Genomic DNA, 17,756 nt, shown 5'->3' on the forward strand with positions numbered 1-17,756 from the left:
GCTTAAAGTCCTTGGGTTGTTGCACTTTCATATGAAATCGATAGTATGTTTGCTGACCTGATGAATAAAAGTCACACCTGTACCACAAAATTAAACACACCAAAGGGCAGTTAGACTTTTTTGCAAAAAGATATTGGAATCAGTTTAATACATGTCAGATTTTTTAAAAATGTTGTAGTGCAGAAGCAATATGCATGGACAGAAACAGAGATGATATATTTTTCCATCATTTCCTAATGCATGCATGCAAAAAAATATATATATGTTGCCATAAATGTCTCCGTTCTACAGATCATCGTTCATTCAGAAAATGCGAGGTTTCGTTTTTGCATGTTTAAATTGCAGCTTTAATAATGCTCCATGTCCTCCCTTTCACATTTGCCGCTGGCTCTGGCAGCGGGCGTGATGTCAGAGCTCAGCTGTAATCAGGCATTACAGTTGATCAGCTATGTCAGTGTTTTTTCACAGGCGACTAGAGATGTCACAAGTCACCTACCGTATGGAAATCAGAGACACGCTTTAATATAGGGATTCCAGTCTCTCCTATATTATAAACGCCCTTTTAATGTTATACTAATGTTGTACAAAATGAGCGTGCGCATTAAAATCCACCCCCTGCCCCTCCCATCTTCCCCCTGAAATCTGCTCATCTTTAATAAAGTGCAGGTTCTGAAATGCGGCTGGTGAGTTATTATTCAACATTAAATGTGCTCGTCAAAATGCTGCCTGATGGGATCGGAAAGTGGGCCCTGTCACAAAGATAGCACCAAGTAGAACCACTGACCTTCTGCAGGAATACACTCACTTCTTTGTAGGGTACTGCAGTGGGTCTACATTAGCCAGTGCACAGAGGGTGCACAACTTCAGCCAATGGTGAGTGGGGTTGCGTTACGGCTGGCAGGCTGAGGTACTTCAATTTGTATGAGAGAATTTATTTGCGAACCTAAACCCCAATTTTGTGGGTTATAGACGTGGCTGAACGCTAGTCAAAAAGGTTACTTTGCTTGTAAGCTGAATTTAAATGCTAAAACATCCTTAAGCATCAGATTAGGCAAGCACTAGTTAGTGAACTGGTGGTTGAGTATAAAGCAAAAATACCCAACGGCAACAACAGTACCTTCTCGCTCCAACAGGTGTTTCAACAACTGCGCTTATTTTTCAGGAGTAAGGTTCGGAGCTTCATCTCTGCGAACAGCTCTCCCCAAGAATTGAAGAGGAATGAATTGTAATTACACCAAACGCAAAGGGCGAGCTGTCCCCATAGACAGCCATCCATCACACCGCAGATTCCCCCAGGGACACAGAGAGGTCAAACATTGGTCACGGGCCTTACTCTGTCCCAGGTGGGACAGTGGCACCACATTACTGAAAATGCTGAAATAGCATTGGGCAGGGTCGGCTTTAGCGTTAGTAGCCTCCCATTGCGAGAGCCTTTGTTGCCCCCCTTCCCGCCTTCTCTAAGGATGCCTTCACTATTTCCTTTCAGTGCTTCCCCTCATTTCTTTATAGCCACCCTCTCGCAATGAATTGTTATTATTGCGATGCCCATTCTAATGTAGGGTCACAGAGCGCTTTACATAAAACGCACATTATTCAGTCAATGAATCCTACAAGAGAGTAAATCCTTCTCCTTCCCTTTCACTCCCATTCGCTTCTTTCCCTCTGTGTCTGCCTCCCTTTCTCTCCCGCCCTCCCTCCCCCTCTCTCCCTCTGTCTCCTCACCCTTGCTGTGTGTGCCCAGGCTGTGACAGCTTCCAGGCGCAGGCCCACACACACACACACACAGCCGCACCCGAGCTCTTGACAGATCCTTAATAGACGATTAGCATGTTAATTATGCCTTGATCACCTCTCAGCGCTCCTGCAGCCCCACTCGGACTACGGCGGGAATCGCCCGTCCCCCACAGAGCAGCAGAGTTGCCAAGTGGCGCTCTGGTTGCAGACAGACTTAAAAAAAAAAAACTCGGGTACGATATTTACAAGGTCCGCGGGCCGCCAGGGAAGGCTTGCCGGGCCGCCACTGGCCCGCGGGCCGTACTATGAGTACCCCTGGCTTAAAGAAAGGGCTCAGTTCTGACTTTCAATTAATCCATGCAGCAGAATATGTGCAAGGGTAACCGTTGCAAATGTGAAACTGGCTAGGAAGTTAGGGGTAAACAGACACAAATATTGAAGCTCGATAAAGAATCCTGTACCAATAACTATATGAAAATATTGCACTGGGTAAGGTCAAAGATTTGTCGTCAGCCAAATGTTTGTACTTTGGCATGCACAAACTATGAGATTAATCCCAATTGTCAAGGCTAAATTATGTACAAGTTCCTACAAACTGTGAGCAAGCCAATGTTTTCTGGTGACCAAGTCTATTGCACATTTTCACGTTCGAGGAATATGCTAACCTTTTATTTGGTTTAGCAATTTTAATAATACCATAAATCATCCAGTGAACTTGTACATCTCTCCTTGGTGTCCCAGAGGAAACATCATAATATTACAGTGGTGTGTATGAACAGTGCGCTATTGTTAATATATTATTATACGAGAGGACTCCTTTAGGAAACTGGCTCTTTATATAGTGTACCAAAATTAGGTGCACTGTGTAGAGTCCAGGTATCCGGTATTAGCGTACAAGGGCTCGCTTTAACAATCCCATGGTGCTGTATTTGTGGTAGTGTGGTCGAGCAGCCTTAGGCGCATCATTGGGGTGTTAGACATTTGTTGGACCCAGAGTCAATAAATAAGACGCACACTAAATAAGGAAACCAGTCAAAACTTTGTAAAAACACCACCAATATTTGTAGAATTTTAGACACCGAGATCTTAGGGATCAGGTAAGTACTTATCGTGTTAGTGATTTTGAGAGACCTAGAAAATACAGCTGCCAGATTTGAGGCATGAACCTCGAATGTGGTAATATTATCCTATGAGAGAAACCTACATTGTGTAGGGTCACTTGTAAACAACTCACATGACTGTTCTTCTGGACTTAAAAGCAAGAAGGGACAAGGTCTAAGAAGCACCAAGAGTTCACGGTTACCTGCCCTGGGGTATCTTGAAGCAGAGGTGCTTTCAGCGGTGGTAGCCTCCAATGCTACAGGCTGAAGTCAATGGAGAACAGGCCCTGAAAGAAAGGCTGCAAGTGGAGCCTAGGAGACCAGTATGGCATAACCCAAAGGGGTGGGGAGGGGGGGCTCAGCTTTTGAGGTTCTCAGGACCACAGAGACTCCATCTGTTTCATTAGGCTTGGGCTGGGAGGCTCGGTGCATAGGAGTTTGGTCCGGCGGGTCACAGGAGTTAGAGGCTCACAGCTCTTGGGTGACCTGGACAGAGGAAAGAAACAGGGAAGAAGGGCCTCTCTGGATGAAGCCCTCATGGAGCCTTAAGTCCCTTGTCGGTAGGTCAGTGTCCACATTAGACACACAACAAGCCTTAGTCGCAGCAAATGCTCTGGTACCCAGGGTATTGGTGTTGGGCGGCTCCTCAAGGTCCTGGTGTATCCAAACTAGACAGGGAGTCTAATCACACCTCCTAGAGCAACAAAGACCTCTTTCTAGAGTGCTGCTCCCTTGGTGGGCCCAATGGCCAGCAACATGGTGGACCGGGAAGATGCTGGTTGGTCCCTGCAGCTGGATGGCTCCTCCACCCCAAAGGAGATGCCACTGGTTGTCGAAGTGCTGGGTAGTTCTCCAAGCTTTGGAGAGGGTGCACAGCTTTTGGACAAGCCAGGTCTTTGCAATTGTCGAGCTTCCGCTAGTTAGGCAGGGTTTTGAGGCAGTTTCTTGGTCAGTCCTCAGTTCTCACAGTAAATGCTCTTTATTTCTCCGCTTCAGTTCCCAGGAAGTTGAATCCGAGTTCCTGGTGTGTGAGGTCACCTAAATAATAAATTTAGGGGAGTGAAGGATAGTAGCCAATGGGTTACATACTTTTGGGGTTACTACACCTCCTATACGACTACTTCCTGTGGGGAGTGGGTTTAACCCTGTCCAAGAATTCCCAAGTATGCTGTTACAAAGATGGCTACTTCTGAAAAGTCATGTCCACCTCCGTTTAGAACACCTTAGGGGTAAAACTAGCCTGGGGTAGTAGGCACACCTACCTGACTAGCTAATTTTCCCACCTGTCCAGGTGCCAAAGGGCTCTAGACAAAGCGGGTCGGCTTCCTCTCCGGAGAGGGGAGCCAAATTTCGCATTTCAAAAGTGGTGTACTCTTTCACACTGCCCTGCCTTGGGATGCTAATCAGCAAGTCATTCTGTGGGAGGGTGTGTAAACACCCTCTTCCCGTGCCAGCCTTGTTTTTACCCTCCTGGGAGCAAAGGCCATCACCCGGGAGGTAAGTAACCAGTCTCAAGTGGCAGGCTGACAAAGACCAGTCAGCCAACGCACCAGAGGCTGGTAGGTTCTCTGTGTGCACTACTGGAATCAGGGTGGGTTTGTGAATACGAGATGTTTGAACCAAACATCCCTATTTTCAGTGAAGCCAGTATATAGCTGGGAAACTCGTTTTCACCAGTGTCCAGTACATGTTTTTTAAATTTCTTCCCTATTCACCTGTACTGGCTGTAATAAACTGACCAGCACAGGGCCATATCTGTTCAGACAAATATGACCACAGATGGAATATAGGGTCTGAAAGGCCTGTGGTGGTAGGGGTGACTTGCAAATATTACACGCAGTGTTTAGGGGACATGGCGCACAGGGATGTGTGTCAGGTTGTGTTTTCACTTTGGTCTGCACCAAAACACGCAGCATGCAATGGTAGTCTTGCATGAGTTTGGCAAAGGGTCCCTTAGGGTGGCACAGTTCGTGCTGCATCCCTTGTGGACCCTCTTTAGTACCTCAGGCCCTGGATACCATTTACTAGTGACTTTGTCAATTAGGGGAACACTTGTACAGTTTTTGTGAACAAGATCTAGCACTGGTCACCCGGTTAGTAGGAACCCAGTGCACTTGCAGTTGAGATCACAGCTATGACCAGGCAAAAAGTGGAGGGGACATGTCAAAAAGGAGCTCTTCCTTGCAGAAAATCACAAGCCTAACTTTTGATAGTACAAGCTTGTTCTCGCCACCAACAGAGGAAGTACTAAAAAATATACAACAGGCAGAGTAACAGGGGGAAAAATGAATTCAGGTTATTTTTCAGTCCCCATAAGGCTTTAGACCATTTAAAGTAAAATAAAAAGAGCTACCCGTTAAGGAAATTTGGGGCGAGCTATCTTTCAAAACCAAGAACACCCTTGGTTTCATTTGCAGCAGTTGTTGCATCCTCTATGTCAGGCTGACTTTCTCCAGGAGGCATGCAGCCCAGAAACAAATTCTTGGACCATGCATCCCCAGAAAGAAGGAACTTCATTAACAGAGATCCTGTAAATATCAAGGATTCATAAACACAACAATCTAAAGTGAAGATAATAAAGTTAAACGTTCATATCCTCCAAGATTACAGAGGTTATCACCAAATTTACTGTAAGAAATCAAAAAATATTCCCAGAGAGCAATGAAGCTAGTGCCAGGGAATGAGAAAGATCTGGACTTATTACCTGTACTTTGTGTATGGTATGGATTTCTGATAAAGATCAACAGTGTAGGTGCGTAGTGTGGAAAACCTTGCGATGCAGTATCTCTTAATTTCGACATTTCTGACTGACCAGGTACATATTTCATCCCAGAGGCTTATATTGTGTGCTGCTAGTAGGTTCGCTCTACTTTTTCTTCAGTTTTTTTAAAACGTTGACCACCTGTAGGAAATGCAACTCTTGTAGAGATGAGAAATCACTCAAAAGTGGCCTTGGTTTCACTTTTTCTTCATGTCCACCTCCAGGTCATAGCATGACTGCTGGTAGCAACTGATGAACATTAATAGGGCACTTGCCCATTAAGTAACACTTATTGGAGAGGCTACATGCTGGCATTACTGGTAAATCTGTGTGGCCCGCAAGACATTCTCCCGGGTGGTGCGTATGAGAGAAGTGTTTGCATGTGGTGTGTGTTTGTGAGAGAGATGTGTGCATGTGGTAGATTTGTCTTTGTATGTATGTTGTGGAATATATAACAAGTTGGAGCAACCTAGGCTGCTTTACCATGCTAGGGAATAAATAAGCCAAGACAGAGATCTTGCATGCCCCCTCCTACCGTATGTCCATATGCAGTTAATTCCTCTCAAACATTTCCCCTTCGTTGTACTGATCACTGCAGCAGAGCTGGTATGTGTCTGGGTTTTATCAACAATGATTTAAATAGATGAAGGAAGCACTGTGCTCACCTCACATGTACACAACAATTTAGACTGCACAAAGACTGAAAAAGAGGTTGGTCAAAGCTACCATATAAATAATGATTGACAACTCAGAGCTCCTGGTTGGCAGAAAATAGCTGGCACAGCGGGTCTAACCAACTGACAGGAAGATATTTTCAGAAACACTTTCAAATGGATGCCATTTGAACCATTACCTTTAAGACTAGGAAAGTATTGACGAAATTCAACTTGCATAAAAAAATATATGAATTCTCAATTTTTTTTCTGCAGTGGCACTAAGCACACTTTTGGGGTTAAAGAGAAACAATATGGTTAGCTCGTGAGCTTTGAAGTTCTATTTAGAAAGAACAAAATAATTTAAACTGTGAGCATCTGTTTGTATGGTGGTTTCATTCCACGCAAGAGAATTACTAAACGGACCATTGCAGATGGGTAGTCCAATGCATTTCCAAAGCAAATCACGTTAATGGAGTTCGGGCTTCACAGACACTTCAGCTGTATTGCACCAAAGAAAAGGTAGTAACTGTTGCTTGCATAGACATCTCTCTTTCAGAGGTAGTTGCAGAGCAGCAATATGGCCTTCCAAGCTTTCCAAAACATTACACTCTGAAATAATCATCAAGGAAAAGGTGGCTTTCAAACAGAAAGTTCAGCAAAATCTTTTGATTAAGTATGTTGGGTCAGTTTCCGCCAGTTGAGCTAAGTTGAAAAGTTGGTTTCACAAATCAGATGTGAAGGAGAGAGGACAGTAGGCTAAAGAAAATTACTTTAATGGCGTCACACCTAGTTCTTGCTCTTCCTCTGACAATACCAACCCAGTCACCCCCTCAATAAACATCTGCTCTGCTACAAGCTAAAATGTAGGAGAAACATGCAAGTAAGCTTTGTGGGGGCGGATGATCAACAATTACTCCAGAGATCGAAGTTTTTACCATGGACCGTCTGCACGCCATACAATTCCCAACGAGTTATTTAAAACTGCAGAGAATAGGCTGCAAATATTGTTGTCATAGTGGCCCACTTCAACTAAGACCGGAGGCGACGGTTTCAGTGGTGACTCCGGCTGTCAGGATTTGACAGTTCTGGAGGCCTCAGTCTTCGCTTTTAGAGTGTCTTCAGAACAAGTCCACAGGTGGTCTCGAGTCTTTTTTGAAGGCTTGTAGTCCTCCCATGTTTCTGGAGTCCGCTTCTGCAGGACCAGTCTACTTAGGCACAGTTTTTGACGAGGGATGTAGACAGGCCGGTGGTGCTGGTACCAGGTCAGCTGCTTCTTCTCTCCTCTTCTGCAGCTCTTTTGTGTACTCTCTCTTCTTAGGTAATCAGGATCTGTTTCTCTGGTGATAGGGGCTCCCCTAAATACTGAATTCAGTCAATGGGCTACTGACCCTTGGAGTCACTACACACTTCTGAAGTATGTTATTACAAAGATGGCTACTTGCGAAAATAGAGTCCACCTGACAGTAGCCCCACCTTAGGGGAGGTACTAGCCTGGAAGGGGCATGCCTACCTGACTAATTTCCCAAGGGGGCCTGGACAAGGGGAGGGAGTGGCTTCCACTCCTGTGAAAGGAGCCAGATTGTCATTCCAAAGGCAAAAGCTTCTTTGAAGCGCGCCGGCCCAAGGAGGCTAATCAGCAGGTCATCCTGTGGGAGGGGAGGGGGTCTTATACCTTTCTGGACAGGCTTTTTTCTAGGTCTCCTGAGAGCAAATGTTTTCCACCTAGGAGGTCAGAACAGCGTCTCAGGTGGTAGGCTCACAGAAATCGGTCAGCAAGGGCACCAGAGGATTGTAGGTTTTCAGGGGGTACCTCTACTGGTAAATCCAACACTGGCATCAATCTGAGTTTACCTATACGAGATGTTTGATACCAAACATCCCAATTTTCAATGCCATCATGTAGCTTGGGGACTCACTTTCATCAGTGTCTAGCACATGTTTTAAAATGGCTTCCCTGGTCACTTGTACTGGCAGTAATAGGACTGACCAGCACATCGGCATATCTGCTTATGCAGGTGTGCCCTCACATGAAATATTGAGCACCCTGACTTAGGGTGGTTAGGCTTGCTGTAGGGGTGACTTACAAATAGTACATGCAGTGTTGGGGGCATGGCACTCAGGGATGTGACCTGTTGTGTTTTCACTTTTGTCTGCACCAAGACACACTGCCTGCAATGGCAGTCTTGCATGTGCTTGGTGAGGGGTCCCTTAGGTCGGCAACATTTGTGCTGTAGCCCTTAGGGGCCATCTTAAGTACCTCAGGCCCTAGGTACCATTTACTAGAGACTTACATAGTGTTTTAAATGTTTTGCCAACTGGGGGAACAATTGTACAGCTTTTTAGGGAAGGAACACTGGGACTGGAAACCTGTTAGCAGGGACCTAGTACACGTCGGGGGTGAGAGGTGTGGGGAGGGGCTGCAACAAAAGCTCTACTTTCAACAAATTTCATGGACTATTCATTCAGCGACTACTATCTACACAAATGGCATATCCCATCACCTTTAGTGTTGGCATCTCCAGGCCCTCTTTCTCTCCACTCACACCTTTAAATCTCCCACAGGTACACAGCATTTTTGACTCCATGTACCCATTTTACTTACTTTCATGCCCACCACTCATTTAAAAAAGGAACGCTTTCCTCCCTTAATCTATTTTATTTTTTTAACGTGCCCACTGGTTTCATTCACCCAACTGTATGACCGTGCATGATTCAGACACCACATCGCTTATCATTCCAAACATTCTTAAAACTCTCAAATTATCCTCACACTGGTTTGGGTATTAACCAGTTACAATAATCCGTGTCACCTACAAAGCACCTTACTTAACCTTCCAACTCACCTGCAATGTTCTTGCCATACTGGGAAAAACGATCCAAGTAATGATCCTTTTGCTACCCACTAATTCCATACATCTCCTCGGAGTGACCAACTTTTGTACAAGTAGTATTAACTTATTGAGAGCCAATTCAGAGCCCATTTTACCCCATGCCCATTACGAAGGCAGCTTAAATTGCATCCAATTATTCTCCATGTGAAAGGAATTAAATACATAATCTCCACTTACATTCCATAGCAACAACAAAAAAAGCACGTCTGATATGGTCACCATTCTCCCTAAAAACCAAATTAGAGACCTAGCCTGGCCAGATAAGATAAAGGGATGAACAGAAACTTACCATCAAGCAATAGAAGGTCGGGCCTGTGCAAGGGGAAAAGCAAAAGATTCTCATGAAAAGCAATTCAGATAGCTATTAGAAACAGCCACACTAAGTGTGGATTACTATCAGCCTGGCAAAGGGAATGTTCCAATTAATTTTACCAGTGATTACATAAAATAAATTCAAACGTTTGAATTCCTTCACTAACTAACATATTGCAACACAGCCTTCACATTAATTCATTTTTAAAAAGGAAAAAAATCCTATGATATGTCTGCCAATGTAATTTTTTATGTGGGCCATTTTGGACAGCTATAAAAGCACGAGAGCTGTTTTTTCCCCTTTTTAATCCAATTTAGATTGGTAAATAAAAATGAAAAAAGTAGTTCAGTTGGGGACAGGCAACTCAGAGGACAAGGTGGTTGGACAGAATCATGGAGGGCTGAAGGGCAACAGGAGGGCAGGGACGGTGAAAGAACACAAGGGCGCAAAGGTGGGAGGATGGTCGGGGTGGGGAAGGAACACAGGGCTTGCAGGGGGATGAAAGAACAGAGGGCCCAACTAGGGGAAACACTGAGGGCATGAGTGGAGGGGTGCAAGCTAAGAGAGAGTAAAGCGGTGGGAGCAAACGGACTAGAGAGCACAACATGGACCTGGGGTGGGGGAAGCAAACAGGGTAAAAAACAACACAAGGTATGAGCACAATAGGGGGCAGGGGAGAAGTAGACAGGCAGTGAAAGAGCAACATGTCGAGTGCAGCAGACGGGGAGTTTACAAGGGAGACTACTGGAATAGAAACATACTCTTGTAGAATGTTTACAAAAAAAATTAATACTCTCTGAAAAGGGAGCAATAGAAGCACAAGTGCTGCAGGGAAAAGGCTACATACACTAAGAAATAAGAAGCAATGAAATTAGATTGACAATGAAGTCAACCAATGGACAGGGTCCAAGCCCATTGTAAGTTAACAATAGTTTAGCAACAGACAGCACATTTGCAGTTACTTGGCTAGCACCAGTCCCAGGAGTACGAACCTATGGCATATGCTGGTCCCACGTTTAGGCGTCAGGTTTTTTTTTTTCAATCAAGCAGTGTTCCACAGAGAGCTCCACCGATATCCACATGACTCCTTACAGTGCCTTCAAGACTTTCTCCCAGTACCCTCCTAATGCACCACATTCCCAGATCTAGTGAAGGAAAGATGGCACAGGCACTCTGCCAAGCAATCCCTGTGGTCCTGTGTAATCGTAGTGGAGTCAGGTAGGCGTGGTGTAGGTAAAACACTGAGTTTCAATCTCACATTGCTTGCTACCTCCTTCTCATGCAAGTACCCCGCTCAATGGGAAAACACTACGACACCACAGGCCTGTCTGAACACTTGCAAACAGGACAGTATAGAGTAGCTTCCCCCATGACAAACACTGGTCCATGCCCTATTCTCCGTAGAACCTCCCAATCAAGGGTGTTGAAAGCCTTTTCGACATCTAAACTGTTAAAACGCCACCTTTTGAACTAAATGAGTGACCTTGGTGGGTAGCTTAGTGGCAAGAGCCTTTGTAAGGATTTTTGCATCACCTCCCAGCATAGACAGGGGCCTGTGAGAACCAGAGCCCAAAGAAAGGATCCTTACCCAATTTGGGAGCATAACTATCTGGGCTTTGCGCATGGACCGCAGTAGCATCTCCCGCTCCCCTCCCTCCAGGAGCATTTCTAGCAAGCGGGGAGGAGTAACCACGAATATGCTGGATAGTACTCAACCGGTAGCCCATCAGGGCCTAGCGCCTTACAGCATGCGATCTCCCGGAGCACTGCACTTAACTCCTCTGCCGAGAGCTCTCTCAAGAGACTTAATGTCTGTTCGGCCGTGAATATTGTGAATGCAACTACTTTCTGTCCCTGGACACCATATTAATTTCCTTTTCAAGGAGCAACAGCAAACTGAATACCTAAACTGTCTCCCTAACAGGAGAATGGGTTGAGGTGAACTCTAAACGATTTCTTTGCTGAAGCATTCCATATTTTAAAGGATCTATTTTTAGCCAACATAAGATCCTCTCTACAATTACGTGCTTTTGGCAGAGTAGCAAGCAGTACCTGCTGCATGGGAAGTGCATAAAGGAAACTTTCTACAATGTACTTTTTCTGAGCTTTGTATGGACAACTTCTGGGTTAACCTCGAGAATCAGAGTCGATACTTTGCCACCTCCATAAGACTGGAGCTATGGGAGTTTTGCCTGATGAAGGAATCCATAGTCGGATTTAGGTATATCACTACCTGTGTTTTACTCTGTGGTGTGTGAATATCAGGCGGTTAGACACAGCAGGTAAGATCACTATGAGAAACCGGTCTCTCTAGCATGAAATAGATAGCATCACAAAATTAACCTCTCACACCAAAAACCAATGTATGTAGAATGGTGGCTATGAAACAGGATGGAGCTATCTTCAGTATCAAAAAATTTACATTAAAAAAAATCCTGATGGCCTAACACAGCCTTGTTTGACTGCAGGAAGCTGAAATGGGAGCTGCTAAGAGATTGAACCACAATGAAAGCACAGTGAACAAGCAAAAAACTCAACAAATAAGATAAACTTTGCACTACAGAAGTCTAACAAATGAAACCTTCACAATCATTCAAGGTGTCAACACATTCAACAGTACATCTAACAAACAAATAAGCCATGGAAATGTCTGTAATCATAGAGTTATACCTACTTGGCAAACAGAGCTCTGGCTAGTGCAAGCCTCATCCGCCAGCCTCCGGAGAACTCTCTGTGCAAAGAAACAACATATCAGTGAAGATGTAATAAAACAGGCTCTCTTCAAAATACCAGACAGTGATGATTCAACTTTCCATGCTTAAATAGATGAGACGGGGCAGGAGTCATGCAGAGAGAATGAACATGGGAGTGGTAGAGTGTTCAAGCTCAACTAGTTAATATGGAGAAAAGTGTAAAGGCTACCCCGTCCCTTCCCTCCCCCTTCTTATTCTTTGGATTATTACATTTTATATTCACAATTTCATCATTTACGCATATAAGAATTATTCTTTTGTATTGTATTTGTCTAATTCTTCTGTTTGCAAAATGTTTCAATAAAATCATTTTGAACTTAAAAAAAATACAGATATAGAAAAAGTGATTTAAGAAAAAGTATTTGCTTTTTAAATATTTAATATTTCTGAGAGGAGTATTCTCCCATACGTAGCCAAAGACGACCATGTTACTGTGGAGGAATCACCAACTCAGAGTTTCACTATGCCAACTCCTTCTAATGACCTTTCTACAAATCCGTAATCATTCAGAATGGTGGAGCTAGGTAGACTAGAAGCAGCCAATGAGGACATGTGTGCTTTCTAAAAGGAAACAACTGAACTTGAATTCCGGTGAGATTGAGGCCAGTGTTTCAGACATACAAATTTTACACAAGTACCAAGTTCAGAATGTTTTCATATCACTCAGTCATGGCTTGGCCAGTTAAGTTGCTTCCTAGCGCTTCACTTTCAATCCAACCGCCTCGAACATTTTGTTGATCATGTACCACACTGACTCTCTTACCATTACCATAATGTTCCACTACTGCTAGACATTGAAGGCTTTGCAAACTACAGCAGTCACATTAATTAGCTAGTGCTCTTGATGTCTATAATGGTCAAGTGTTTAGAGATAGCTTGGTCAATATTGTACTTTTTAAAGGTTCATCGGATGCCAACATTATAGGCCTAAAATGCAGCTTCTCAGTTCAGCATAACAACCTCAGCTAGAATAAGTTGACCATAGTATTCTACACCACTATTAGCAAAAACTTGACAAAAAGGCTTGCACATTGAATACGGAGCAAGTGAAGGGCCAAACCATCTTATGCCCAATACTTTCAGTAAAAAGCAATGATATTGTGTGCCTAAAATGACAACATAAATGGTAAACAAAATTTGCCAAAAGAAAAATGCAGTTCCTAAAGTGATCTTGAACATTACTGTAACAAAACAGTATACAAAAGTAATAGTGGAGTGTAATAAAAACAGTATACAAAAGTAATAGTGGAGTGAAAGCTTTTTATAAACATTTCAGAAAATTGTGGTGCGATGGCAACATGTAGAGATTACCAATCCCAGAATGCCAACAGCCCTAGAAGGTCAAACTATTGGTAGACTGTGCTCTGCAGATGTGGCAAAATTCACAAGATTGAACATGCCTAATTAATCAGTAAAAGCTACCTGTTGGGTGCGATAAATAGAACCTATTACGAGTTAACTGGGAATGTAATGTGGATTAGGGTGTTTTAACACACCAAAATCCGCATTGTATGGTAAATATCGTCCACTTATCCCCTGCTAAATTTTCGATTCCAATAACCTCACAGATGCAGAGTGTCACAGATTAGCTCTCCTCCAAGCCATATTTGGCCAGAGGAGATAAACAAAGGAGCAGGGCACAATCCACTGTGTTAGCGGCGGGCAGAAATACAAAAAAAAACACAAAACGCTTTCAATAATAAGGCACCAGCAATGCCTGATACATCTACGAAGTACCATGTATAAGCAAATCGTTCTCCAACACAGGAAGTAATTCACTAATTTAAATCCACATGAAAGCAAAATTATTGGAGCTTTACAGTGCTTCTATTGCATCTCATTCCCTAATTAACAATGCCATGCAATCTTTAACTTCAAACATTTGAATACCAAACGTTCTTGCAGAAGAACTAAAACTATAGTAAAATAAGCATTTAAATAGATATGTCAATGTAACATATGTTCACTCTCAAATCCTGTATTTAGCAGGACAGATCCAAACATCTGTATCAAATTGTGAGGACGTGCAGTCAGTGGACTCTACGACGGAACATTGTTTACCTCCTTTTACTCCCTCTTCTTCCCTTCTGTGGTTTCAGCCAGAGGACTGCTATCCCTTTAAATCTCTCGAATTGGCCGCTCATGTGAGGGAGTCACATGACGTACGCCCCTTCAAGACTGAAGACGCCGGACCTGGAAGGCGTTCGTTAGGACCGTCTCGTGGAGTCAAGGAGGAAGAAGAGGCACTCGTGGAAACCTTTTCGGTTCTACCGTGGGACGACGCAGGACCAGCACTTGCAGTGAAGGAATCGTCCTACGCCGAAGGATCGTCCCAGGGAGCGGAGTCCGGAGGAGGAACAGACGGGCAGCCAGACCCCGGCTGGCAACGTGAGAAGCCCGCCACGGCCCAGGAGGGACGTGGCTGGACAAGGTACGGGGACGCCTTGGGTGGGACTTAACAGTGCCTGACCTAAGGGTGGAGGAGGAAAGGGAGAGCACCAATAGGGACAGCATCTTGTTCCTTATACGAGCAGCTGGGAGTGCTTGCGAACACTGGTGAAGGTGGTGATTCCTTATCCTCTACACTACCCGAGCTACCCGCGACACTCATAGGAGGGAGAAACCCTTATAGTTTTTTTGTGTTTTGTTTTCTTTCCGGTCCTTTGCAACGCTGAGACGCCTATCATCCCGAACCAACTCCAGAAGGGGGAATATCGACCCGGGGTGGACAAAGAAGCGGAAAGCGGACTACATCTCCCATAACCCCTTGCCGGAAAACCAAAGACTGAACGTGTTTCTTTCCCTTTGTGTTCTTTAACCTTACAAACCTTAGACCTGGACTAATAAATTATAAGTCAGACTTCTGAATAAAGCCTCCACTCGGTTGTCAACAATCCCGTGTCTGAGTCTGCTTCTCCGCCACTCCACACAAATAAAATGCGAACAAGTATTTAGCCATCTACTTGAAATCTATCCTGTTCACATAAGCTCCCAACATGTGACCATCACAAATGTTCCTGTGTGTGGCTCATGGATAGCGTACACATGCAAAGCAATAAAACCACCCAGATCATTGAAATGGAGACTCACTTGGTTAGCTGAGTTTGCATCTTGGGGTTGAAACCTAACCCATTCAGAATCACAGACGCCCTGCAAAGAAGAGAATTAAGGATGAACTTCAGAGGGAGACATTTGTCAGCTTTAAGTTAACACAAAAATGCTTTATCCAAACACCTCACAGTAAATGGCACTATGTTAGAGCAAAAGGTTGTCTTGGTCAGAGGGGAACACACTGAAAAGGCAGCTTCTAGGAGTTGTTGGGCCAGGTTCCCCGCCAATCTTCAAGGGGGAAGGGAGAGATCAGTCCCTCCACAGACATACCTTTCTGGTGACAGACAGACACACACACCTAAAACAAACTATGGGGTTCCAAGCATACCTGGCAGGGGCTTTGTCTGCCTCAATCTCCTCCAGCTTCGCATAGATTTCACTTAGCCGGACACTCTCCGTCCCAAGGATTCTGCAGAATGAGAGAACCATTAAAGGTGAAGCATCAGCACACTTTGCCCTATCTGTTTCAATCTAGCCGATAAACACGCCTTACCTGGTTAGGTTATACCAAACAAACAAACAAATATAATGATAATTTTGAGCACTACTAAAACACCCACGATTGCAAGATCATACATGGCTGCAAAGCAGCAGTGCCACTAATTCTAATAAGAAACCGGTCCCAGGATGCTTGTTTCCGGTCCAGGGAAGACACGGTTTGGCAGTTTGGACTTGACTGTTCCCATGAGGCACAGGGTCAGACTGATTTGCATATGACCATGTCTGAACTGGGGTGGCTGAGTGGGCTAAAGAATGGTGATGGATTAAACCCAGATCAGTTGACTGGGGGTGAGTGTTTGATTTGCTCAAACGCTCCGTCCATCATCCCCTTTTGTTTCACTAATTCTAATACAGGCATTTAATGTAAAACATTTAAAGCAATCCTTCAGAAGATATAAATGTAAAACATTTAAAGCGATCCTTCAGAAGATAAACAAGCTGTGCTGAGAAAGCTACTGAAACCTATTTAGTCACAGGGGTGGGGACAAGCCAAATTCAGCTAGCACTCAAAGAAAAGTTATTAACACCATCTCCAGTTTCATTTCCGATTAGAATTACACTTTGAGAGCCCCCTGGAAACAGCCACTTGTGTCCCCTTAACCAACATAGGTAATAGAAACTGCCCCTGTATAGGTTTTTTAATGTACATTCAAGTCACAAAGTTGAGAATCTACAGAGATGTCCCAGAGCTGCTCAAGCAGAGATTTTGTGAAAAGAAGATTTTTAAAAAAATTTTTAAGTACACAGTGAAATGGTTTGAAAAATACCAGAATGTCACAAACCCTGAAAAAACATACTGACCACTATTGGAATCTTCCCCTTCATCAACAAAATTGGTAGCCCTTGTGACGTAAAAACAAACAAAACAAAAAACCTTTAAAAATATATATTTTTTTGCGTTTAGAGGTCTTTTCTGAAACCAGCATATTAATACAAGCACATGAACCGGAGTTGGATTCCATGGTGGGGACTCTTCTTTTTCCCTGTAACTACAAAACAAGTTGTCTACAGTTTATCTCCACCATAGAAAGATGCTTCAAAGAATCCAGGTGATTGTCTTTATCCGATTTGAAGAAGTCTGAAAATCCATTTCTGGATGAGCAAAATGCCACACAATTATCTAAATAATTTCCAAAAAGGTCCCTCATACCCACGACTCACTTGCCAGCATTGATGCGTGCATTTAGTTCCTTTTCCTCTTTCAGCAGGTTCTCTCGCACTGTATCACACTCTAGCACACTCTGCAATGCTCCTGTCTCGTCTCCTGCCACCTCCTGCTCCACGTGTAGGATGCTAATGTGGGACGGCACCCGCAGGCTCCGACTTGCCATCATCTTTAGCAGTGTGGTTTTTCCCAAGCCATTCCTGCCAACCAGACCGTACCGGCGGCCAGCAGCAAGGTTCATATCTGCACCAGTCAGTAGAACTCTGAAAGACAAAAGGGTTAAAAATAACATGGTTGGCTTCAAAATACAGAACGTTCAAGACAGTCTGTAGGAAGCTGGCCCCCTATATACTACCAAAATGAGGTATAGTGTGCACAAAGTCCAGTGGAACCCCAAAGGTAGGCAGAGGTAAAAGTAGATAGCACCCTAGACTATTTCTGGTAGTGTGGGCGAGCAGTAAGGCTTATCAGAGGGTAATGTTAAGCATTTGTTGTACACACTCAGGCAGCAAATGTCACACACTCAAAAGACTGAACTCAGACCAATTTGTATAAAAATATTATTTATTTATTTTCTTGAACCAAGCAAGCCTGGTGCAGGTAAGTGTAAAAGGTACTTTTCAAGGCAGGTTGAACAATACAAGCAAGCTGAATGAAAATGACTCCGTTACAGGTTTGTAAATACTTTGAATACAGTTGAAATTACTGTTAATTACTTTTGATTACTTTATGAATTACTTTTTCTACTCAGTCGGATATGCCTAGATATCC

The 17,756-nt window shown here is 43.9% G+C and overlaps 1 protein-coding gene across 1 annotated transcript in view; it reads right to left on the reverse strand.

Annotated features, from left to right (window-relative positions):
- The window catches only part of ABCF3 (ATP binding cassette subfamily F member 3), a 129,997-nt gene that overhangs the window by 72,798 nt on the left and 39,443 nt on the right, over positions 1-17,756 (reverse strand). The window contains exons 7-11 of the mRNA XM_086944458.1: positions 16,982-17,248; positions 15,648-15,728; positions 15,299-15,358; positions 12,130-12,186; positions 9,432-9,454 (exon numbers count right to left, since the gene is read on the reverse strand). Coding sequence (XP_086800584.1) covers positions 9,432-9,454; positions 12,130-12,186; positions 15,299-15,358; positions 15,648-15,728; positions 16,982-17,248 — 488 coding nt within the window. The remainder of the gene's footprint in view (positions 1-9,431; positions 9,455-12,129; positions 12,187-15,298; positions 15,359-15,647; positions 15,729-16,981; positions 17,249-17,756) is intronic.

This window comes from Lissotriton vulgaris, chromosome 11, assembly GCF_964263255.1.
Source record: "Lissotriton vulgaris chromosome 11, aLisVul1.2, whole genome shotgun sequence".
NCBI lineage: Eukaryota > Metazoa > Chordata > Amphibia > Caudata > Salamandridae > Lissotriton > Lissotriton vulgaris.